At 45.2% G+C, this 25,919-nt stretch overlaps 1 protein-coding gene across 2 annotated transcripts in view; it reads right to left on the bottom strand.

Annotated features, from left to right (window-relative positions):
- LOC124782884 (NCK-interacting protein with SH3 domain) overlaps positions 1–25,919 on the bottom strand; it is a 111,627-nt gene that overhangs the window by 57,587 nt on the left and 28,121 nt on the right. The window contains exon 1 of one of the 2 annotated variants that reach the window (XM_047253980.1): positions 16,303–16,968. The exons of the other annotated variant lie outside the window; for it this stretch is intronic. Within the exon in view, the coding sequence (XP_047109936.1) occupies positions 16,303–16,530 (228 nt within the window). The 5' untranslated portion in view covers positions 16,531–16,968. Of the gene's footprint in view, positions 1–16,302; positions 16,969–25,919 lie in introns of those variants that run through there. 2 annotated transcript variants of the gene reach the window in all.

The raw sequence follows: 25,919 nt of genomic DNA, 5'->3' as shown, positions 1-25,919 counted from the left end.
TAGGTAGTCAGATAGAAGCCTGGTCCGAAGTTTCAGAAATCAGTTCCTCTCACCCCTTCTAGCCTTCAGCCAGTTTGCAATGGAATGTAAATGCTAATGCAGAGTCCAGCACATGTCCCAGTGTCATATAGGTAATCAATGTTTGCAACAACAGTTTGTGTCACAACAGTAACAGCACTGCCTTCATGCCCATACTGCTCCATTCAACACGAATAGACTATGTGTCCCAAGTGCTGGGTAACGTGAAATAGGTGTCACAAGAAAAGACACATTGCTTCTGTATGTAACTCCTTTTAATACCTGAGGGAGGACAAAACAAACATGGATGTGAACTGTGTGTCAGCTGTGACGGCATCACAAAGCAAGTTGTACACTGAAGTTTAACAAGTCATTGAGAATGCAGAAGGACATGGGTACAGTAGCAACATTGGTGAATTCTCAGACTTATGTCGACTTGGGTTCTCCCTCCCTGACTCCAGCGTCATGGAGGCTCGTGAGTTATAACAAGCAACTGATTTCCATTTTGGACAGTTTTCTGCACCTGTATCTTACAAGACTGTGGTTTGTTCGTTAACATTCCTAGTTGTGGCCAATGCTTACATTGAAAATCTGTTTACTTTGGACACTTTTTGAACTGTTTGAATTCTCCATTGCTGATGAAGTGCATTTGGTTTCTGATCAAGTTCCATATCAACAGTTAGATGCTCTCTGTGCTGAATTTTCCTCTATATTTTCTCCAGGACAAAATTTAGGGCTCATATTACAATGAAACAGTCCACCTGCCCCTTTTGTTCCAGGATACTTTACAAGAGTCAAGTAAAGGCACAATTACAGGGTTATTACAAATGATTGAAGCGATTTCACAGCTCTACAATAACTTTATTATTTGAGATATTTTCACAATGCTTTGCACACACATACAAAAACTCAAAAAGTTTTTTTAGGCATTCACAAATGTTCGATATGTGCCCCTTTAGTGATTCGGCAGACATCAAGCCGATAATCAAGTTCGTCCCACACTCGGCGCAGCATGTCCCCATCAATGAGTTCGAAAGCATCGTTGATGCGGGCTCGCAGTTCTGGCACGTTTCTTGGTAGAGAAGGTTTAAACACTGAATCTTTCACATAACCCCACAGAAAGAAATCGCCTGGGGTTAAGTCGGGAGAGCGTGGAGGCCTTGTCATGAATTGCTGATCATGATCTCCACCACGACCAATCCATCGATTTTCCTATCTTCTGTTTAAGAAATGCCGAACATCATGATGGAAGTGCGGTGGAGCACCATCCTGTTGAAAGACGAAGTCGGCGCTGTCGGTCTCCAGTTGTGGCATGAGACAATTTTCCAGCATGCTCCATGGGCTACGCATGAAACTTGCCCACAAGCGTTCAACCGTTTCTTCGCTCACTGCAGGCCGACCTGTTGATTTCCCCTTACAGAGGCATCCACAAGCTTTAAACTGTGCATACCATCGCCGAATGGAGTTAGCAGTTGGTGGATCGTTGTTGAACTTCGTCCTGAAGTGTTGTTGCACTGTTATGACTGACTGATGTTAGTGCATTTCAAGCACGACATACACTGTCTCGGCTCCTGTCGCCATTTTGTCTCACTGCGCTCTTGAGCGCTCTGGCGGCAGAAACCTGAAGTGCGGCTTCAGCCGAACAAAACTTTATGAGTTTTTCTACGTATCTGTAGTGTGTCGTGACCATATGTCAATGAATGGAGCTACAGTGAATTTATGAAATCGCTTCAATCATTTGTAATAGCCCTGTAGATTGTCTTCAATGCCTTGATGTTATTCAACCTCCTCCTTGCAGTGAACAGTCAGCAACACTCGAGGTAGGCACAAAACCTGCAGGTAAATTACACCTCTGTGGTGTTTTTTAAAAGTCTATTAATGCACAGTCAATCACTGATACTTATCCTTTGTTGCGCCCTGACAAGCTGTTAGTAAAATTGTTGGGGGGGGGGGGGGGGGACAACCACTCCATGCACTGTTATGAAAAGATGTTTCTTTCCAACTGATCCCTGGCTTGTGACTGGGCATTCAATAGTTGAAACCTAAGCTGCAGTCAGTCCCTAGTTTGGTCACTTTTCAGCCTGGCCAGCACCTTGTGTTGATGACAGACATCTCTGTTTGGCCTTGGCACTGTCCTTGCTCATAAGCATGTGGACGATTCCGAATGCCCCATTGCATATGCCTCTAAGTCCTTAAATTCAGCACAACAGCATTATTCTCAGCAAGAGAAAGAGGCTTTGGTGATCAAGTATGCTCCAAAAAGTTTAATGTTTTTCTACATAGGTCTAAGTTTCACCTGATCACCGATCACAAACCACTGGTGCCTCTTTTAAACCCTTCAGCATCCTTGTCAGACAAAGCCACAAGTCACTTACAGCGATTGGCTCTTTTCCTGCCACGATACAATTATGAGATACATTTTCGAACTACAGCGCAACATGCAAATGCTGATGCCTTATTGCATTTTCTTATTGGTCCAGATCCCAAGTTTGATAAAGATGAATGACTTTGTTTTCATTTAGACACAGAAGCTCAAAATGTTGTCAATGGTTTCCTATTACTAGCACTAAAACTGCAGCTGCAGTAGCCATGCATTGTGTCTTAAGCAAAGCTGTTTCTTTTGTGTAACACAGCTGACTGACCAAACCTCGGGGCACGGCTTCTGATCTTTTGAGAAACTATTTTGCATTACAATATCATCTTTCTCTTTGGGATGGGGCACTGCTGGTAGCTACAAATGACACCAGTCCACGGGTTGTAGTCGTGTCTGTCCTTCAGTGTAAGGTTGTGTATTTATTACATGTGGATCAAAGGGGTGTGTCACTTACAAAAGTGTCAGCATGCAGACATACTGTTTGGCCAGACATTGATGGGGAAACAGGGCAGGTTGTTGCAGCCCTTCCACAGTGTGCCACCCATCAGGTGGCTCCCTCTGCTGCTTTACCACCAAGGCTAGATCCACAGCAGCCTTGTGAATGAATTTGTAGTAACCAAGTGATAAAGGAAACGGATCCCAGTAACATAAATATGGCATAATTCATAAGCCTCTGAACAATAACAGAAAAGCCTCTTGTGAATCCACACGTCACAAGACATGGAACTTCTGATGTTAGCAGTGCAACTGAATGAACATGGAGTGGGTTAGTCACACTGCTCTGCACATATACAGGCAGTGCAGTGGAAACCGTGCTGTGAGCATGCCTCTGACAGGTGGCCTCCAGCAGCTGAGCCGCACTGATACAGCTGGCAGATGATTCACATACATGCACGCATGCAGTGATGGCACACTCGGCACACTCACATTCATATGCACTAATAAGAGGAAACAGCACACTCTCTCTCGTGCATAGTGACAGCCCAGGTGACAGGAGGAGGTGCCAGTACCCTGACAAGAGACACACCCATCGGATCTGTAGTGGCAGTAACTGGTGCCGACAGAGGGGCCAGGACAATGTGCCAGGTAGGCACCAGAGCATAGGGTCGGAATACAGAGGGGCACAAGCACGCACAAGGGCAGTGGACCTGCTCGGTGGTCGATGACAGCACTGGAGGGGAGGGTGCCATCGCCACCTTGAGGTCATCATCAGCAGGCAGGTCCCAGTGCGGAGAAGATGGAGCTGGACCACTAGTGATGAGGGCTGAGGTGGTGATGGTGGGAGGGTCGGCAGAGGCGGTCCGACTGGAGCAGCAGGCGGCGACAACGGACCTGAGGGCGGAGATGGACTGGCACCCTGAGCCAGGAAGCTGGAACCTCAATGTACCACACAAAGAGATGGAGCCAATGGGATGGGGGCACCTCCACAGTAGGCGACAATGGGCTCAAGGCAGAGGGCAGTGGGGCAGGCAGTGGTGACAGGGCCGCAACCCGTGAATCTGTAGCTTCCAGTGCAAGCAGGGGTGCAACTGATCAAAGCCATGTGCCACCAACCATCAGCCATATGGACGTCATAGAGATGGTGTCCCCAGTGGCAGGCAACAGTGGCCGATATTCACTTGGGCCGGTGACCCAACTCTTGCACCCACACCGGTGATCCTGACACGAATAAGCCAAATGAACCGGACCGCAGCAGGTGCGGTACAGACCACAGCAGGTGGAGGAGCATGAGCGGCTGCCGGCCATGAAGCAACTCAGCTGCACTCTGCTCCCCCATAGGTGTGAAGCAACAGGTGCTCAGCAAACAGAGAAGGGCATCATTCGGCAAAGAATACACAATAAACTACTTCGTTTGGGACTTAAATGTACACTCTGATCATTCTGCTTTGCCATTTCATTGAGAATGGAATGGTGCAGCCATAACAAGATGAATGCTATGATGGAAACGAAGCAATTGAAAAGCGAGAGAAACAAACTGGGGCCCATAGTTGGAAACTAAAGTAGACAGCAGCCCCTCAATAAGAACAAACACCCTTAAAGCATAAGAACCACGAAAATGTATCCACAACCAAGAGCTAATAGGAATTTCCACAACTGGCAGTGAGTCGACCAGTGGGACAGATGCCCTAGTAGCTGCCCATTGTCTGGCACATTGCTCATAAACAACAACAAAACAGACAATTTTGCCATCAACTCCTTGCCAAAAAAACATGCCTCCTAGCCGAAAGTTTAGTGCATGAAACTCCCCAGTGGTCCTGATGGAGAAGACGTAGAACCTCGTACCATTATGTTGTGGGAATGCTGACCCTGGGAGAGAGGCCTTCCGTAGACGACAGTGAAACACCAACAAAAACAGAGAGACGATACTGTAAGGAGTCTCAAGCCCAACCCTGCAGTTTCTCTGGCCAGCCCTGTTGAACAAACCGAACCACCTGGTGGAGAACCAGTTTGGTGTCAACAGCAGCTGCTGTGCACAAGCTCGTAATTGGGAAACACTCGACCACAGCCTGCATTTCAATATCGAGATGGAAGCAAAGAAATCTTCCTGATAAAAGTTGTGATCAGGACCCATAGGAAGGTGGGACAATGTGTCTGCATTGGCATGTTTAGACATAAGTCAAAAATGGATTTTGTAATTTTAGTGAGACAAGAACACCACCCAGTGCTGTAGATGGTGTGCTGCCTTGTAAGGCAAGAAAGTATGAGGGTTAAACAATGAAACAAATGGTTTTTGTCAGAAATAAGGTAATACCTGCAACCATGCAAGAGAAACATAGGCGTCAGTCACAAAGACAATGTCTACATCTACATCTACATTTATACTCCGCAAGCCACCCAACGGTGTGTGGCGGAGGGCACTTTACGTGCCACTGTCATTACCTCCCTTTCCTGTTCCAGTCGCGTATGGTTCGCGGGACTGTCTGAAAGCCTTCGTGCGCGCTATAATCTCTCTAATTTTACATTCGTGATCTCCTCGGGAGGTATAAGTAGGGGGAAGCAATATATTCGATACCTCATCCAGAAACGCACCCTCTCGAAACCTGGCGAGCAAGCTACACCGCGATGCAGAGCGCCTCTCTTGCAGAGTCTGCCACTTGAGTTTGTTAAACATCTCCGTAACGCTATCATGGTTACCAAATAACCCTGTGACGAAACGCGCCGCTCTTCTTTGGATCTTCTCTATCTCCTCCGTCAACCCGATCTGGTACGGATCCCACACTGGTGAGCAATACTCAAGTATAGGTCGAACGAGTGTTTTGAAAGCCACCTCCTTTGTTGATGGACTACATTTTCTAAGGACTCTCCCAATGAATCTCAACCTGGTACCCGCCTTACCAACAATTAATTTTATATGATCATTCCACTTCAAATCGTTCCGCACGCATACTCCCAGATATTTTACAGAAGTAACTGCTACCAGTGTTTGTTCCGCTATCATATAATCATACAATAAAGGATCCTTCTTTCTATGTATTCGCAATACATTACATTTGTCTATGTTAAGGGTCAGTTGCCACTCCCTGCACCAAGTGCCTATCCGCTGCAGATCTTCTTGCATTTCGCTACAATTTTCTAATGCTGCAACTTCTCTGTATACTGCAGCATCATCCGCGAAAAGCCGCATGGGACTTCCGACACTATCTACTAGGTCATTTATATATTTTGTGAAAAGCAATGGTCCCATAACACTCCCCTATGGCACGTCAGAGGTTACTTTAACATCTGTAGACGTCTCTCCATTGATAACAACATGTTGTGTTCTGTTTGCTAAAAACTCTTCAATCCAGCCACACAGCTGGTCTGATATTCCGTAGGCTCTTACTTTGTTTATCAGGCAACAGCGCGGAACTGTATCGAATGCCTTCCAGAAGTCAAGAAAAATAACATCTACCTGGGAGCCTGTATCTAATATTTTCTGGGTCTCATGAACAAATAAAGCGAGTTGGGTCTCTCACGATCGCTGTTTCCAGAATCCATGTTGATTCCTACATAGTAGATTCTGGGTTTCCAAAAACGACATGATACTCGAGCAAAAAACATATTCTAAAATTCTACAACAGATCGACGTCAGAGATATAGGTCTATAGTTTTGCGCATCTGCTCGACGACCCTTCTTGAAGACTGGGACTATCTGTGCTCTTTTCCAATCATTTGGAACCTTCCGTTCCTCTAGAGACTTGCGGTACATGGCTGTTAGAAGGGGGGCCAGTTTTTTCACGTACTCTGTGTAGAATCGAATTGGTATCCCGTCAGGTCCAGTGGACTTTCCTCTGTTGAGTGATTCCAGTTGCTTTTCTATTCCTTGGACACTTATTTCGATGTCAGCCATTTTTTCGTTTGTGCAAGGATTTAGAGACGGAACTGCAGTGCGGTCTTCCTCTGTGAAACAGCTTTGGAAAAAGGTGTTTAGTATTTCAGCTTTACGCATGTCATCCTCTGTTTCAATGCCATCATCATCCCGGAGTGTCTGGATATGCTGTTTCGAGCCACTTACTGATTTAACGTAAGACCAGAACTTCCTAGGATTTTCTGTCAAGTCAGTACATAGAATTTTACTTTCGAATTCACTGAACGCTTCACACATAGCCCTCCTTACGCTAACTTTGGCATCGTTTAGCTTCTGTTTGTCTGAGAGGTTTTGGTTGCGTTTAAACTTAGAGTGAAGCTCTCTTTGCTTTCGCAGTAGTTTCCTAACTTTGTTGTTGTACCACGGTGGGTTTGTCCCGTCCCTCACAGTTTTACTCGACAGAGTGTTTTTTTTTTTTTTTTTTGTGGTTTTAGGGCGCAAAACTTCTATGGTCATTAGCACCCAGCCCGTGACGTAGGAAACAGGAAAAAAACGAAATTTAAAATCAGCAGCAATGGGAACAAGGTCATGAAATTTGAGAAACTAAAGGCAGAAGGAATGCTTAAAAATCCACTATAGAAAGGGGTTGGTTGTCCCACAAAAAAAACTTCAAATGACTGACGTCATTTCACTGTCACTAATAAACTGTAGAACGCGGTCCGCTGAGCGCGTGTCATCTGCTAAAATCGACGATAGATCAGGCGATAGCTGTAGACGGGAGCGTAACGGATTAAAATAGGGGCATTCAATTAAAAGGTGTCTGACCGTCCACAGCTGAGAGCAGTGGGGACAGAGTGGGGGAGGATCACCGCTTAAAAGATGTCGATGACTAAAAAGACAGTGCCCTATCCGGAGTCTAGCTAAAATTACCTCCTCCCGATGACGCGTTCGGGAGGAAGAGGTCCAAGCACAAGGAAGGGCTTTCACTTCCCGCAATTTATTATGGGGAAGTGTTGACCAATGCGCATGCCATAAATGAGCAACTTGGCGACATAAACCGCTCCGTAGATCGGTAAATGGAAGAGACTGAATAGCTGCCCGAGGAAGAGAGACTGCAGCCTTGGCCGCTATATCGGCCGCCTCATTTCCACAGATACCAGCATGTCCCGGGAGCCAGAGGAACGCCACTGAGACGCCCCCCAGGTGGAGCAAGCGCAGACAGTCCTGAATCCGGTGGACCAGAGGGTGCACAGGGTAAAGAGCTTGGAGACTTAGGAGAGAGCTGAGAGAATCTGAGCAGATTACGTACTGTATCCGCTGATGGCGGCGGATGTAGTGGACAGCCTGGAGAATAGCGTAAAGCTCCGCAGTATAAACCGAACACTGGTCGGGAAGCCGAAAGTGATTTGCGGTGACGCCAACAATATAGGCACTCCCTACACCTAACGATGTTTTCGAGCCGTCGGTGTAAATAAATGTGGCGTCCGTCATTTAGCAGCAAATGCCCGACGATAAACAAGTGTAGGGGTACCATCCTTGGGAAATTGACATAGGTCTCTGAGCAAGTCGATCCGGGGACGGAGCCAAGGCGGTGCTGTACCCCAAGTTGTCAAGAAGGTTTTAGGAAAGCGGAAGGAAAGAGAATGGAGCAGTTGACGGAAGCGGACTCCCGGGGGTAGTAGCGAGGAGGAGCGGCCTGCATACCCGACATCAAAGGAGGCGTCGAAAAAAAGGTCATGGGCTGGATTAGCAGGCATGGAAGACAGATGGCTAGCATAACGACTCAGAAGGACTGCCCGCCGATTGGACAGCGGAGGTTCAGCAGTCTCAGCATAAAGGCTTTCCACAGGGCTGGTGTAAAAAGCTCCAGACACCAAACGTAATCCACGGTGGTGGATAGAGTCGAGACGCCGAAGAATAGACGGCCGAGCAGAGGAGTAGACTATGCTTCCATAATCCAATTTCGAGCGCACTAAGGCGCGATAGAGGCGGAGAAGGACCACTCGGTCCGCTCCCCAAGAGGTACCATTCAGGACACGGAGGGTATTAAGGGAACGCAGACAGCGAGCCGAAAGATAGGAAACGTGGGAGGACCAGCACAGTTTTCTGTCAAACATAAGACCCAAGAATTTAGCGACGTCGGAAAACGGAAGGTTGACAGGACCTAGATGTAAGGAGGGCGGAAGAAACTCCTTACGTCGCCAAAAATTAACACAAACGGTCTTACTGGGAGAAAAACAGAAGCCGGTTTCGATGCTCCACGAGTGGAGGCGATCGAGACATCCTTGAAGACGTCTTTCAAGAAGGCTGGTCCGTTGAGAGCTGTAGTAGATCGCAAAATCGTCCACAAAGAGGGAGCCCGAGACATCAGGAAGGAGACAATCCATAATTGGATTAATGGCGATGGCAAACAGTACAACACTCAGCACGGAGCCCTGGGGTACCCCGTTTTCTTGGGAGAAAGTACGGGAGAGAGTAGTGTTCACCCGCACCCTAAATGTGCGCTCTGCCATAAATTCGCGAAGAAAAAGGGGCAGCCGGCCTCGAAAGCCCCAAGAGAACAGTGTGCGGAGGATGCCTGTCCTCCAACAGGTATCGTATGCTCTCTCCAGATCAAAAAATATTGCTACCGTTTGGCGTGTCTGGAGGAAATTGTTCATGATATAAGTGGAGAGAGCAACAAGATGGTCAACGGCAGAACGATGCTGTCGGAATCCGCATTGGGCTGGTGTTAAAAGACTGCGGGATTCCAGCCACCAAGCTAAACGGTAATTCACCATACGCTCTAAAACCTTACAGACACTACTCGTGAGAGAAATGGGGCGATAGCTAGAGGGGAGATGTTTGTCCTTTCCAGGTTTCGGAACGGGAACGACAATAGCTTCCCGCCATCGCCTGGGAAAGGTACTGTCGGTTTAAATTCGATTATAAAGGCGAAGGAGGTAACGCAGGCTATGGGTTGATAAATGCAGCAACATTTGGACATGGATACCATCCGGTCCTGGGGCGGAGGAGCGAGAAGAAGAGAGTGCATGTTCGAGTTGGCGCATGGAGAAAACAGTATTGTAGCTTTCGCGATTTTGAGAGGAGAAAGCAAGATGTCGCACTTCCGCTGCACGTTTCTTCAGGAGAAACGCTGGCGGGTAATTTGAAGAGCTCGAAATCTCAGCAAAGTGCTGACCCAATGAGTTAGAAATTGCGACAGGGTCCACTAAGGTATCATGCGCGACAGTGAGCCCAGAGACCGGGGAGAAACTAGGCGCGCCTGAGAACCGTCGAAGCCGACTCCAAACTTCCGAGGAGGGAGTGAAGGTGTTAAATGAGCTAATAAAGAATTTCCAGCTTGCCTTCTTGCTATCGCGGATGACGCGACGGCATCGCGCACGGAGCTGCTTATATCGGATACAGTTGGCCGAAGTTGGATGGTGACGGAAAATGCGAAGAGCACGTCGCCGCTCACGTATTGCGTCATGGCATGCCTCGTTCCACCAAGGAACTGGGGGGCGCCGGGGCAATTCGGAGGTGCGTGGTATTGAACGTTCCGCAGCTGTGAGAATAACGTCGGTAAAATGTGTGACCTCATCGTCGACGCTGGGAAAGCGACGGTCATCGAATGTCGCTAGAGACGAAAAAAGTGTCCAATCGGCTTGGGCAAACTTCCAGCGTCGCGAGCGCATATATGGCAGTTGAGGCTGCAGTCAAAGAACACATGGAAAGTGGTCACTCGAGTGTGTATCATCAAGGGCGAACCATTCGAAGCGCCGAGCTAGCGGAACAGTACCGACCGCAAGGTCCAAATGAGATAAATTTGCCGTGGAGGCAGACAAAAATGTGGGGACCCCAGTGTTGAGGCAGACTAGATCCGCTTGGTGGAAGACATCTAGCAATAGTGAGCCACGTGGACAAGGATGTGGAGATCCCCAAAGCGGGTGGTGGGCATTGAAGTCCCCAACCAGCAAATAGGGGGGTGGAAGCTGATCAAGAAGATGAAGGAGATCAGCTCGTGCCAGTGGTGTAGACGATGGAATGTATACCGTACAAAGAGAGAACGTGTATCCAGAAAGGGAAAGACGGACGGCGACAGCTTGGAAGGAAGTGTTTAAGGGGATTGGGTGATAATGGAGAGTATCATGGAGCAGAATCATGAGTCCTCCATGGGCTGGAGTGCCTTCAACAGAGGGGAGGTCATATCGGACGGACTGAAAATGAGGGAGAACAAAGCGGTCATGGGGACGCAGCTTTGTTTCCTGAAGACAGAAGATGACCGGCGAGTAGGATCGTAAGAGGAGCGACAATTCATCCCGATTGGCGCGAATGCCGCGGATATTCCAGTGGATAATGGACATAGGGTGAACAGAAAATGGAGAAACGTGACCAAGGGTGCTGTCAACTCAACGACTGCTCAGAGCTTGCGACCGACAGCATGGAATGGCATTCAGTCGAAGGCAGAAGATCCTGATCCATAGGTTGGTCAGGAGCAGCTCCTGCCACCAACGATCGGCCAGTTGACCGGCCACCAGCAGTGCGCCTCGGCGACACAGAAGATGGCCGAGGGCGATTTCCGCCAGGTGGTGCTGTAGATGGGACACGCCTTGGCGGAGAAGGAGAGGAACTGTGTTTCTTCGTAGCCTTCTTGGAGGTATGATGTTTAGATGAAGGAGGAACCGATGGTTGTGAAGTTGCAGTACGTAAAAACTCTTCACGAGAATGCTCTTTTTTCGAAGACTTGGCGTCTGACTTTTGGGCTCGAGATTTAGCAGAACCCGACGAAGGGTGAGCCAGAGAGTGGGCAGGCGAAAGTGGTGAGGTTGAACGGGCGATCTTTGCGCTGGCCGATCTGACGACCGTGGTACTAAATGTGAGGTCGCAAGTCTGCGTGGCCGCCTCCTTTGTTGGCCGAGGAGAAGCAAGGACAGTGCTGTATTTTCCTTTCTGAGGCACGGTGGGCTGTCGACTGGCGAGTAACTTTCGAGCAGCAAAGGTCGACACCTTTTCCTTCACTCTTATTTCCTGGATGAGCTTTTCATCCTTAAAAACGGGGCAATCTCGAGAGGAAGCAGCGTGGTCACCCATACAGTTGATGCAGTGAGGGGATGGAGGTGGACAAGCACCCTCATGGGCATCCTTGCCACACGTAACACATTTGGCCGGATTGGAACAGGACTGGCTGGTGTGATTGAACCGCTCACATCGATAGCAACGCGTAGGGTTTGGGACATAAGGGCGAACGGAAATTATCTCATAGCCTGCTTTGATTTTTGATGGGAGTTGAACTTTGTCAAATGTCAAGAAGACAGTGCGGGTTGGAATGATGTTCGAGTCAACCCTTTTCATAACCCGATGAACAGCGGTGACGCCCTGGTCAGACAGGTAGTGCTGAATTTCTTCGTCAGACAATCCATCGAGGGAGCGTGTATAAACGACTCCACGCGAGGAATTTAAGGTACGGTGCGGTTCCACCCGGACAGGGAAGGTGTGGAGCAGAGAAGTACGCAGCAATTTTTGAGCCTGGAGGGCACTGTGTGTTTCTAACAACAGGGTACCATTCCGTAATCTGGAACAAGACTTTACAGGACCCGCAATTGCGTCGACACCTTTCTGAATAATGAAAGGGTTGACCGTGGAAAAGTCATGACCTTCGTCAGACCGAGAAACAACAAGGAACTGTGGCAACGATGGAAGAACCGTCTGTGGCTGAGACTCAGTGAACTTACGTTTGTGAGCAGACATAGTGGAAGGTGAGGAAACCATTGCGGAAGAATCCCCCATGATTACCGGCGTCTCCGATGGCGCGCTCCTCCCTTGTGGGGGCCCTCGCCGAGGGCACACCCGCCTTAGGTGATTGTTCACACCTCAGGTCACACCTCCCGACAAACGGACGGAGGGACCAATCGGCACTTTCGGAAGGTATCAGCTCGGGTAATCACCCCTCCCTGGGCCTGGCCGTTACCAGGGGGTACGTACGTGTCCTACCTGTCTACCCGGGGCGGGGAATTACGCGTTACCCCGTCACCAGCTACGCATGGAAGTGCGTGGGTCGGCCTTCAGACACGCACAGGGAGGAAAAAAGAGAAAGGGAAAGGAAAGAAAAGGGGGTCTCAAACGCCGCAGCGGAGAAAAGGGCAAGGAGAAGAGGGAAGGAAAAGAGAAGGACAGAGGAAGGACGAGGACTTGCAAGTGTAAAAGCAAGGAATTTGGAACAGTTTCGAGCGTCCGTTTCCGGACGTAGGCACAAACCATACTCCCAGAGGGGGAGAAAGGGAAGGAAAGAGACAGAGGTGAGGGGCGGAGGGGGCAAAGATGGGGGACGGGGAGGGATGCGGAAAGGGAAGGGAAGGTATGCAGCCCGGAAAAGAAGGAGGGCCACATTAGCTCGGGGTCCCGTGCTCGCTACGCACGTGTCCACAAAAGAGTTGTGGACCCCCTCGGGGGACTCGGCAGAGTGTGTTGGTGCAGAGAGTGTAGCTAAACAAGGGGCCAAGAGTAGTTTGGATTTCAACATTTGAAAAATAAATTCACAATCTGGGCTCCAGCAAAAAAAGTACATTGTTGTGTAACAAGGTGTGTAATGAGTGGCCCAATGTGGCTGCCCCCCCAGCAGGAATTTATGGTAGGAGGCTATCTTCCCTGGGAAGATAAGCTCCTTTGTGGATGAGGAGCAAGACACAAATTTAACAGCAGAGTTGTGGTCTAGTAGAGGGCAAACACCATCCCACGAGACCTCTAATCCCAAATAAACAATAGAAGGTTGGCAAAAAAAAAAGAAATATTTCATGAGGTTACACCTTAAGCCTAAGGGCTGTTGGACAGAAAACAAAGAGTGCAAATTTTTCAGGTGATCAGCTGTGGAGGAGCCCAAAACAACGCTATCATCCAGATAATTAATGTAAACCAAAAAAAGGCATAGTCAATTGTTCTAAAGTCATTGTAAAATAGCAGGGGTGCTAGCCACATGAAAAGGAAGGTGCAAATACTGACAGATACTAAAAGGAGTATTCAAAACCAGAACTCGCCAAGACTTGTCCACAAGAGCCCGGAGATCTGCTTCAGACACATCAATTTTAGGAAAGTACTGGCCACCCAATATTTTTGCCAACAGTTCCTCCTGGTGTGGGAGAGGATATGTATCCAGGATTGACTGCACTATGACAATAGTACTGAAGTCACCCCATGAGCAAAGCTTATAATGGTTTCTGAATAACAAACAGCAGAGATGACCATTCACTCCCAATAACATGTTGCACCATGCCTAGAGGTTGAAGTCTGTCCAATTCTGCTGTCACTTTGTCTTTCATGGCAACAGGAATAGGACGCACATGACAAAAACATGGCCAAGCTATGGATTTCAAAGAAATATAAGCAGAACATTCAAAGAATGTCGTACCAGATCTGACAAAAGGTGAACAGCATTGGTGACAGAAAATCCAAATGCCTGAAATGCATGCATCCCCAATAAGTTCTCAACCACCAAAAATGTAATGTAATGAACCACTGACATAAGAGGCAGATGCCGTAAATAGTTCCAGCAGCACAATCTTCTGTTTGTAATATCCCCAGTTTCTGTGTGACCGGGCTCAATGGCGGTAGGCCTAAACTCTCAGAGCTTTGAGAATTCAATAACGTCACTGCAGCACTTCTGTCTATTTTTGTAGCTGGAGCACTTGGCAAAACACACTTAACTCAAATAACAACTTGGGAGAAGTCAAGTAGTGGAGTCCCACAGTTTACATCCAAGTCCATAACGTGAGCAACCTTGGGTGAATGACACACGGAAACGATTTGGCCTTTCTTCTGTCAAGCACTCCAAGTAGCCCAGCACTTAGGGCACATTGAACATCTGTGCTCGACAAAACAGAAAGGATAAGATGAAAACAGCGAATGCCAACAATGGCACTGTGGCGTCGTAGCTGCTGGGGCCGGCCTTTATCTGCTTGGCGCTGGGCCCACATGTTTACTCGTGCAAGCTATCTGTCATCCTAGTGGGCACATCTTTTGACACTGCTGCCACATCACCCCACACTTCAATTTGGTCACCTGCTGCCTGAGAAACTTCTAGAGATAGTGCTATTTACAAAAACTTCTGTCAATGGGGGGATTTCCCCAGACTCGAAGCCTCCTGCTGCACTTCCTTATTCAGAGTTAAACACGTAATTGTGTCGTGCACCATAGAGTCTGCATAAGAGTCATTATGGACATCTGTAACAAATTGACACTTATGGCTAAGGCCTTGAAGCTCAGATGCACAGGCCTTGTGGCATCGGTAGAATTCAACTTGCATCGCTATGATCTGTTCGTTTGTGATGATAGCTGGATGATACATTGCATATGTTATCAAGAGTAAGAGCTGCTGGTTCTTGTGAGGGGGCAAGCAAACACAGTAATTGACACTTTTTGGGTGGAAATCACAAGAGGATGAAGGCTTTGGCCAAATTCAAGTCTGTCACACAAAGCCAGAAACTGCTGTCTGAGTCCTTTTTCGTAAGCTCCCAAATCCTCAGCTGAATCATCATACAGAAGAAAAGTGGGTGAATGGAAGCTGACAAGGGCCAGTGACATGGTGACCATAATGACTAACTTGATTAAACTGCACATAAAGACTGCACACACGGAAACCATTCCAAACTCATTGCCAATTGTATAGTGACCAAGTAATATATGAAATTGATCCAGATAACACAAATATAGATTTATTCATAAACCTCTGAACAATAACGGAAAAACCTTTTGTAAATCTGCATATAACAAGACATGGAATGACTGATGTTAGAAGGAAAACTAAATGAACACAAAGACGGTTACTGAGAGCTGCTCCATGCCTATATATGTGTGAGCTGTCAGCACATGGTGGTGTGGAGATGGTGCCTTGCGCGTCTCCCACAGGCGGCCTTCAGCGTCCTGCCTGCACTGATACAGTTGGTGGCTGATAGGAGCACAAATGTGCAGCAGCAACAGTAGCAGCAGCAGCAGCACACACAGAGCACTCACACTCGTAGAAGGATACAGCAGAATTCATGTACATTTTGTGGGACCTTTTTTGAATTTCTACTGGCTTGTTGTAATTGATGCTTTTTCTAAGTTTCTGTATGTGATGCATTGTCTGCCTACTTCGGCGGCAGCAACGAATTCTGTTTTGTCAATAATTTTTGCAATGGAAGGTCTTTCATACACAAAAGTTACTGACAATGGCTCCCAGTTCACATCTCAGAAATTTGAAGGTTTTTGTAAAAAAGTGGTCTCCACCATGTCACGGCTCCTCTTTTCCACCCTCAACTGAACCAGTAAACAGAATGACTAGTACAAACATTTAAGACTCAGATGAAAAAATATGTTTTGGATGTGTCACTGGAAGTAGCTCTTAACCTGTTTCTCAGTTCTTATAGATTCATCCCTGTTGGTGATAAGGGTCCAGCAGTGTTGATGTACAGATGTTAGCCCTGGACTCTGCTACATCAGCTCGAGAATACCCGTGGCCAATATGTCTGTGTCTTCCACACAGTTGAGGGCAGAGTGTTGGGAAACGTCAACCAGCTAAGACCACACATGGGCAGCTGTGCACTGGGTGCTCCTCTGCTGCTCCTGCATCTTCTGTCTGTCTGGTCATCTCCCATATCGCAGCCCTCACCTTCTCCATTGCCACTGCCAACGTTTTCACAACTGTCTCCTCTGCTGTGGATGTCTCCTGCAGCTGGAAGGAGTTCATCTCACGCACTGTCGCAGCCAACACCTCTGCCACTGCTCCCTCCATTGTAGCCGTCGCCGCCTGTTCTGCCACCTTCGCTGCAACCTCCTTCCCTGGGATTGGACTCTGAAGTGAAAAAGGAAGCTGCGCCAGCATCATCTGTCCTACCATAAAGTCTTTCACGGGAGATGGGGGCTGGCACCACACCTGTCCACGATCACACCACTTCTGACCCTATGTACGGATGGCTGTGCGTCACATGACTTAACAACCTACATCGACCACAAGAAATGGATACGAGCACCATGCTCACTTCTTCACAAAGGAAGAGGAGGGCTGTAACTATGAACTTAGTATGTGCACTGCTTCGTAGTCTATGTGTGGAGTTTGTGCTGGATTTGGTCATAGAGATCACTTGGACTGCTAATATGATGGCAGTTGCATGCACAGCCTGCTGACTGGACCTCTGTTGGAACTAACGAGTATAGAGGCCAGAGTGGAAGGCTTCACCAGCTACTTCTGTATTGTAACGTGTGTGCTGTTTGAGCAATAAATTATAATGTTCTTGTGTTAGAACAGTATCTGAGGCTATCATTAAAATTTCACAGTTATCTATAGTACAGCCTTCTAGTCAACAACAACAACAACAACAACAACAATAATAATAATAATAATAATAGGAATAGCATAATGCACACCACCACCACCACAAGTATTGGATATTAAATACTGGCTCAGTTTGGAAAGCAGAATAAAATAAATGATTATACGATTTTTAAAGAACCCATCATGCATCCAACTGAAGTGATTTGAGAACACTCCAGTAATCTTAACTCTAGGTGCCTGGACTAAAATCTGAATCTCGTACCCCAAACATTAGCCCAATGCATATGTAACTGTGTCTTTTCAGTTGGACTATGCCAGTCCTCTTCTATCTTCCTTAGGTGGCTCCAACTCTCATCTCATTTTTACACATCCCTCATTAGACTATAATGTCATTGGGCTACAATATCAACCAATAGTTTGAGCTCTCATTTTAAATTCTGCATACATCTTATTGTATTTTCCAACAACTGCATGATTTTTTTAAGAAGAAAAGTAACTCCAAGTACAGCATACTTTTGCTTTGATTTACTAATGTAGCCAGATGAGAGGTAAAATGATGTCACAGAAATCTCATATTGTTTATAATACACTGACCACATCTGTTATCGGATGGGTGGATAGTGGGGTATGGTGTTATTGAAAGGTGAACATGTAATCAGAACCAACAATAGTAGTCATTTGCCACATGACTTATCTCTCACACATGCATAGCCATTGATCATGAAAATCTTCCAATGCTGACCATTGCTCACCTCATCTGTTTGGCAAACTTACTTTGCTTGCTAGAATAGCCCCTTTTAAATGGCTGCTGACTAAGGGGTGGTCTGATGTGAGACAGTCATTTCTGTGCATAGGCAAAGCTACCCGTGTACTGCCTCTGTTCTGCATCATTCAGGCAGAAAAAAGTAAATTCTTACATATGGTACAAGTTAGATGCAGGGCATTCAGTAATTTCTGGCAACAAAATTTCTTACATGTGTGATCCATAAACTTACACTGACAAGCAGCTACAATGGAAATGATTGTCAATTTGGAGAGTAGCAACATCACCACCACACAATCTGGAAAGTGCTGCGCCCGCAACATCATAGTAAATTCTACTGTTGTAAATAATTAAATAAATAAGGGATTAGAAGCTAATTTCAAATATTTCTTGTCATTACAAATGTAATTAAACATACTTACATTAACAAACATGTTAGGATTGGTTATGTAAGGTAAAACAGTCTCTAAAGTGCATTTTTATTTTTGTGCTTCTAGTCGTGATTGGAGGCCCTAATTTTACGTTTGACAATCATACAAAAAGACTAACAAATTTATATTTCATTATATCTGCTATTTTTCTTCCATTGTATCATTTGTTGGAGCTTAATAAAATCGGTTAGCCATGTGTGACAAGTGTGTATGTTGCTGCAGTTTAGTTTAACAGGGAATTTTATGTGAAAATTGGAAGTTATGGTTGCACTGGGGTGAGTGTAGTGACAAAGAGAATGGGTGCTCAATGAGGCTCTTCCATGGAACTGCAGATTATGGCAGAAATATCGGAAAATCAAGGAAGAGCAGGCAAAGATTTGTGCCCTTCAGGCAGAGTCAGAAAACATACAATTTGTGAACACTTTGAAGAGTAGAAGATAAGAGTTGCTTGAAAGAGGTTGCAAGCAAGGGGCAGACATGAGAAAATTTTGTTAGCAAATTCAGTTAAGCAATACATTTCACTTGCTACCATAATTGTAAAGAAGAAACAGCCTCATATTGCTGTAAAGGAATGCAGAGTTCAACGGAATAATGTCAGTAAACTTACAGAACAAGAAAAGAAAAGGTTAGCTGCAAAGTAGCATCATGCGATAGGTGTGTATCAGCACCTACAGGAATGATTAGGTCACAAGTTTTGTGAAACCAAATGCTAAACTTTGCCAAGTATAGAATACTTAGGACAAATGATTTTAACACAGAAGATCAGGTGTTGATGGTTGGGACAGCTGGATATATCCCGCCTAGAAACACAAAACACAGCATTAGGGGTGATCTCTACAAAATAAGAACAGTTACTGAGCACAGAAATGTGGATTTTGTGGAGGTTCTGTGAAGTCATGGCAGGCTTCGGGTTAACTTGGCAGTAAAATTAGTGAACAATGTCATGTTTGAGAGAGTGTTCAGCAACAGGGTGTCAACTTGTTTCTTGGCCACAGCTTGTCGGTGGCCAGTCATGCAAACAGACAGCTTGTTGCTTGTCATGCCCACATAGACTGCAGCACAGTGGCTGCACCTTAGCTTGTAGATCACATGACTGGTTTCACAGGTAGCCCTGCCTTTGATGAGATAGGTATTGTTCGTGACCTGACTGGAATAGGTGGTGGTGGGAGGATGTATAGGACAGGTCTTGCATCTTTATCTATTACAGGGTATGGGCCATGAGGGAAGGGGTTTGGAGCAGGGCTTTTGCAAAAATGGATGAGTGTATTGTGTTGGTTTGGTGGACGGCGAAATACCATTGTGGGAGGGGTGGGAAGAATAGTGGGCATGACATTTCTCATTTCAGGGTATGACGAGAGGTTGTCTAAACCCTGGCAGAGAATGTAATTCAGTTGCTCCAGTCTTGGGTGGCACTGAGTTACGAGGGGAATGCTCCTGTGCAGCCAGACTGTGTGACTTTGGGAGGTAGTGGAAACTGGAAAGAAACGGCACATGAGACTTGTTTTTGTACAAGGTTGAGAGGACAATTATGGTTTGTGAAGGCTTCAGTGAGACCCTCGGTATACTTCAAGAGGGATTGCTCGTCACTGCAGATGCAATGACTACATCCAAATACATGTGAAAATTCACGAAAAGGAAGCAAAATGGGGAAACAAGATGAAATCTGAGGGAGTCGAGGATAATAAAAGGCGAAAAAACTCACTAAAATTGGTGGGATGTCATAAGATCAAAGCGAAGAATATATGTATTACTGTGGCTAGCAGGTCTGAGAATGGTTAAGTGTGAAGAAGGGGGACCACAGATGTGACTGGATGAAGTGGAATTATTGGGTGCAAACTGGGATAGAATGGAGAAAGAGTGGGGGGTGGGGAGGGGTTCGTGGGATGAGATATAAGATTGTGTGGCACTGGGAAGTTGCAGGAAATAGCACGTAAAAATACAGGAGATTGACTTAGGGAAAGAGATCAATTGGAAAGTATAGGATTAATTATACTGACGGGAGTAATGTGGGACATAAGATGCTGCACCAACAATCAGCGTGGTCTTGTAGCCATGTGTTGTGCGCAGTCAAGAGACTAGATACACTGTGGTTCCTAAGTATTGTACAAAAATATACAACTGTTAAGCTCCTTTTCTACATAGCTTCCGAAATTTTGTAGGCACCTGTCATAGCATGGCACAAGTTTTTGTATGCCTTCTTCATAGAAGGTTGCTGCCTGTGTATTCAACCACGTGGTAAAATATTCTTTCAGCTCGTCGTCATCATTGAAGTGTTGACCACCAAGGACAGATTTTAGGTGTAAGAAGCGATGAAAGCCAACAGGAGCAGGATCCGGGCTGTACGGAGGATGATCAAATGCGTCCCAGTGAAATTCCCGTGAGAGTTGATTGGTCACAATTGCCATGTGAGGTCGGGCATTGTTGTTGTTGTGGTCTTCAGTCCTGAGACTGGTTTGATGCAGCTCTCCATGCTACTCTATCCTGTGCAAGCTTCTTCATCTCCCAGTACCCACTGAAATCTACATCCTTCTGAATCTGCTTAGTGTATTCATCTCTTGGTCTCCCTCTACGATTTTTACCCTCCACGCTGCCCTCCAATACTAAATTGGTGATCCCTTGATGCCTCAGAACATGTCCTACCAACCGATCCCGTCTTCTGGTCAAGTTGTGCCACAAACTTCTCTTCTCCCCAATCCTGTTCAATACTTCCTCATTAGTTATGTGACCTACCCATATAACCTTCAGCATTCTTCTGTAGCACAACATTTCGAATGCTTCTATTCTCTTCTTGTCCAAACTATTTATCGTCCATGTTTCACTTCCATACATGGCTACACTCCATACAAATACTTTCAGAAATGACTTCCTGACACTTAAATCTATACTTGATGTTAACAAATTTCTCTTCTTCAGAAACGCTTTCCTTGCCATTGCCAATCTACATTTTATATGCTCTCTACTTCGACCATCATCAGTTATTTTGCTCCCCAAATAGCAAAACTCCTTTACTACTTTAAGTGTCTCATTTCCTAATATAATCCCCTCAGCATCACCCGATTTAATTTGACTACATTTCATTATCCTCGTTTTGCTTTTGTTGATGTTCATCTTATATCCTCCTTTCAAGACACTGTCCATTCCATTCAACTGCTCTTCCAAGTCCTTTGCTGTCTCTGACAGAATTACAATGTCATCGGCGAACCTCAAAGTTTTTATTTCTTCTCCATGGATTTTAATACCTACTCCGAATTTTTCTTTTGTTTCCTTTACTGTTTGCTCAATATACAGATTGAACAACATCGGGGAGAGGCTACAACCCTGTCTTACTCCCTTCCCAACCATTGCTTCCCTTTCATGTCCCTCGACTCTTATAACTGCCATCTGATTTCTGTACAAATTGTAAATAGCCTTTCGCTCCCTGTATTTTACCCCTGCCACCTTTAGGGCATTATCATGAGGAAAAAAAAAAGACAACACCTTTTGACAGTAATCCTCGGTGCTTGTTCTGTATTATGCGACGCAATTTCTTAATGGTCTCGCAGTAACCATGCGCATTGATTGTTTGGCCTTGTGGTAAGAAATCAATCAGTGAAATGCCTTTTCTGTCCCAAGAAATAGTGCACATGACTTTTTTGCGGTGTCAAGATTTGCTTAGGCTTAACCTTTGTTAGGGATAAAGTGTGCCTCCATTCCATTCCATTGATGGCCGTTTTGTTTCAGGGTGTCGTACAATACCCAACTTTCACCCCCCATGACAATCCCAGAAATAAAACCCTCACCTTCTTCACTGTAGCGTGTCACAAAGTGAAGTGCACTGCCCACCCGTTGTTTTTTTGTGTTGTTCAGTAAGATTTTTGGGTACTCAACTTGAGCAAAGTTTTCAAAATTTTAGGTTTTCAGTAACAATTTCATGAATTAGTGATCGTGAGACTTGTGGAACTTCCATAGCAAGGGCACTAAGTGTAAACTTATGGTTGTGCTCAATTTTCTCTTCAATTGTGTAAACCAGTTCATCAGTAACCACAGACGGGCGTTCACTTTGTTCCTCATTGTGCACTTTATCACATCCTTCATTGAACAGTCTGGCCCATCTTCTAACCATTGAATCACTCATAGCATTTTGTCTGTAAACCTCGCAGATTTGCCGATGAATTTCCTTTTGTTTAACTTTCTTTGTATTTAGAAAACATATCGCAGATCAGATTTCACACGTGGCGGCATTTTCAATTACGGCTGACATTATAAAGGATCACTACAAAGCACACATCGGCAGCAGTGATCTGAAAATGGTGTACATGTCTTCTCCTTGAATCAGAGTAACTGCCGCGCATGCTCGGAGCTGCCGCAGATAGAAACAGAAATGGACCTTACTCTGTGGATGACCCTCATACTTTCATATTATAAATGTTACTGTAACATTTTAATAACAACTGTAAAAAATCCTGGACTGTGCACATCCTGTCTGAATTTGACAGATCTTATAATAAGATAAAATCAGTATTTAATATTTTTAAAAGAGAGAGACAGGGAAACAAGCCATAGAAGATTACAATTTGTACAGAAACCAGATGGCAGTTATAAGAGTCGAGGGGCATGAAAGGGAAGCAGTGGTTGGGAAGGGAGTGAGACAGGGTTGTAGCTTATTCCCGATGTTATTCAAGCAAGCAGTAAAGGAAACAAAAGAAAAATTCGGAATAGGAATTAAAATCCATGCAGAAGAAATAAAAACTTTGAGGTTTGCCGATGACATTGTAATTCTGTCAGAGACAGCAAAGGACCTGGAAGAGCAGTTGAAAGGAATGGACAGTGTCTTGAGAGGAGGATACAAGATGAAAATCAACAAAAGTAAAATGAGGATAATTAAATGTAGTTGCATTAAATCAGGTGATGCTGAGGGAATTAGATTAGGAAATGAGACACAAAGCCACAAGCAGTTCTAGGCGCTTCAGTCTGGAACTGTGCGACTGCTATGATCACAAGTTCGAATCTTGCCTCGGGCATGGATGTGTGTGATGTCCTTAGGTTAGTTAGGTTTAAGTAGTTCTAAGTTCTAGGGGACTGATGACTTCGGATGTTAAGTCCCATAGTGTTCAGAGCCATTTGAACCATTTTTGAAACACAAAGTAGTAGACGAGTATTGCTATTTGTGGAGCAAAATAACTGATGATGGTTGAAGTAGAGAGGATATAAAATGTAAACTGGTAATGGCAAGAAAATCGTTTCTGAAGAAGAGAAGTTTGTTAACATTGAGCACACATTTAAGTGTCAGAAAGCCTTTTCTGAAAGTACTTGTATGGAGTGTAGCCGTGTATGGAAGTGAAACATGGACAATAACTAGTTTAGACAAGAAGAGAATAGAAGCTTTCTAAGTGCAGTGTTACAGAAGAATGCTGAAGATTAGATGGGTAGATCACATAACTAATGAGGAGGTACTGAACAGAATTGGGGAGAAGAGGAATTTGTGTCACAACTAATTGAAGGAGGGATTGGTTGGTAGGACATGTTCTGAGGCATCAAGGGGTCACCAATTTAGTACTGGAGGGCAGCATGGAGGGTAAAAATCGTAGAGGGAGACCAAGAGATGAATACACGAAGCAGATTCAGAAAGATGTAGGTTGCAGTAGTTATTTGGAGATTAAGAAGCTCATGCAGGATAGAGTAGCAAGGAGGGCTGCATCAAACCAGTCTCTGGACTGAAGACCACAACAACAATGATAACAACAAGTGTTTATGGAATGTGTGGTTCAGCACATGCCTGGTTTAGTTCTTATTTTAGAAACAGAAAACAGAAAGTTTCCGTACGCTATTCAAATAATACAAAAAAAGGATGCTAGAGAACAGGAATGGTGAGACCAACCACTGGTAAAAAAAAAATTGTCTAATTAAAGCTCAACACTTCGTTCCAGATTTGGGTGCTAACTGAGTATGGATGCGGAGGTCTCCTGCATAACCACACACCAGAGTTTTCTTTAAAAAAAAATTGCATGGAGCACTTCAAAGCTTTTCTTGTGTTTCCAATCAGCAACATGTAATAGTCTTTAATTTAATACACACAAAAATTCAATTCTGAAAAGTATAAATTTATGAGTCAGAATGGCTCGTCTATAGGATGTCCCAGAATGAAAGGTCAGTATTTAGGACTATGACAAGAATGACCATTCAAAGCAAAAAAATTATAGTGAACTTGGGCTCTAAAGCGCATAGTTTAAGAGCTACAAGCATTTCTTCAATTCAATACCGTGAAAAAATCTCTTCTATTGCAAAGCTCTATGCTTTTCATATTTTCGGAGAAGGCAGAATGGACCAAAACAAGAAAAATATCCATAAAAGAATATAATAAAATAATCAAAGGAAGGGGGATTGTACATTAACAAAGGTCAAGTCCAAGATCCTGTTGAAAAGTTAAGAAATATTGTAGGGTAAGTTCCCATCTCGTGAGTTCAGTATTGGGCAAGATGGTGCAAATCGTCCATGTGATGTAGCAGGCACTCATATGCCACGAGTCTAAGCAATAAGCTACGTCTGACCTCTTTACTTAATCTCCCAGTCTCAGCAAATCTCTCACTTGATATCAATCATAACCATAATCTATTCTTTCCAAAGGTCTAGCTTCCAGGTCCCCCACCTAAATTGAGTCACACTATCCTCACCAAAGATTTTCTTTCATTCAGTTGTAACTGCAATGAGAAATACTACTTCATCACTAAATCCCAATTCATAATGAAGAAAGTTAACGCCAAACCCTGTATAGAACAATACCAGATCAATTCTTTTCAGGCATTACAGAATTCCACACTTTCAGCACTGCCTGTCAGTCCTGCCCAAAAACAGTCACTGAAACCCCAAAAGTTACTCAAGCAGAGTCCCGAGCCATCAGTGATCTGAAGGTAGACTGCTCTATCATCAACATCCCTGCAAACAAAGCCGTGGCATTTTACTGTAAGGACTAAGCGGCAGAGGAGATATGTCAGTTCTTGGACTCCTCAATACACACAACAATTCCAACTGATCACGTCCTTTCCATCCAGACTGATGGGCAGAAAATGCTCAACACAATAGACCCTCACATCTGCTTCCACAGAGCTCTTTACCCCTCCAGATTCACACATCCCCACCAAGTAATCACTTCTCAAAATAGACCATAACAGCCATACAGGGCACCCCATAGTAGCTGACTCCAAAACCTCCATTGAATCCATCTCAGCCCAGGAAAACTAGCTCCTTCAACCCACTACGCAGAGCCTTCCACGCTACATAAAAAGACACGAACCACTTCCTGGAATGTCTGCAATCCATCCCAACTACTCTCCCAGCTGTAACTCTTCTTATCACAATTGATGTAATCTCACTCTTTTTTAAGTGTTACAGGAATTTCTGATACATGCACAGCCTCTCAGATCTAGAACACTACCTCCACACCTTCATAATCTTATTTATTGTCACAAATAGCCTACATCTTCCTTATGCTTACATTCTTCACCTTAGGGGCACACTCAAATAAATCGGAGAAACTGCTTTGAGAACCAGAATGCACCCATTTAATGCCTACTTTTCATGGGTCACATGGAAGAGGCATTCATCAACCCACTGGCCTGTTACAAATTTATTGATGACATTTTTGTTGTCTGGACTCATTTCATGCAACAGCTTAACTCCTTTGCTCAATTCAAGTTGACCTGCCTCTTTCCAGATCCAAAGCCACTTTCCTAGATACTGATCTCCACCTTATCCACACATCCAAATCTCAATCTATAAAAACA

The sequence above is a fragment of the Schistocerca piceifrons genome, chromosome 1 (assembly GCF_021461385.2).
Source record: "Schistocerca piceifrons isolate TAMUIC-IGC-003096 chromosome 1, iqSchPice1.1, whole genome shotgun sequence".
NCBI lineage: Eukaryota > Metazoa > Arthropoda > Insecta > Orthoptera > Acrididae > Schistocerca > Schistocerca piceifrons.
Note: the sequence above shows the minus strand (reverse complement) of the source record. Positions and strands in the feature narration are given on the sequence as shown.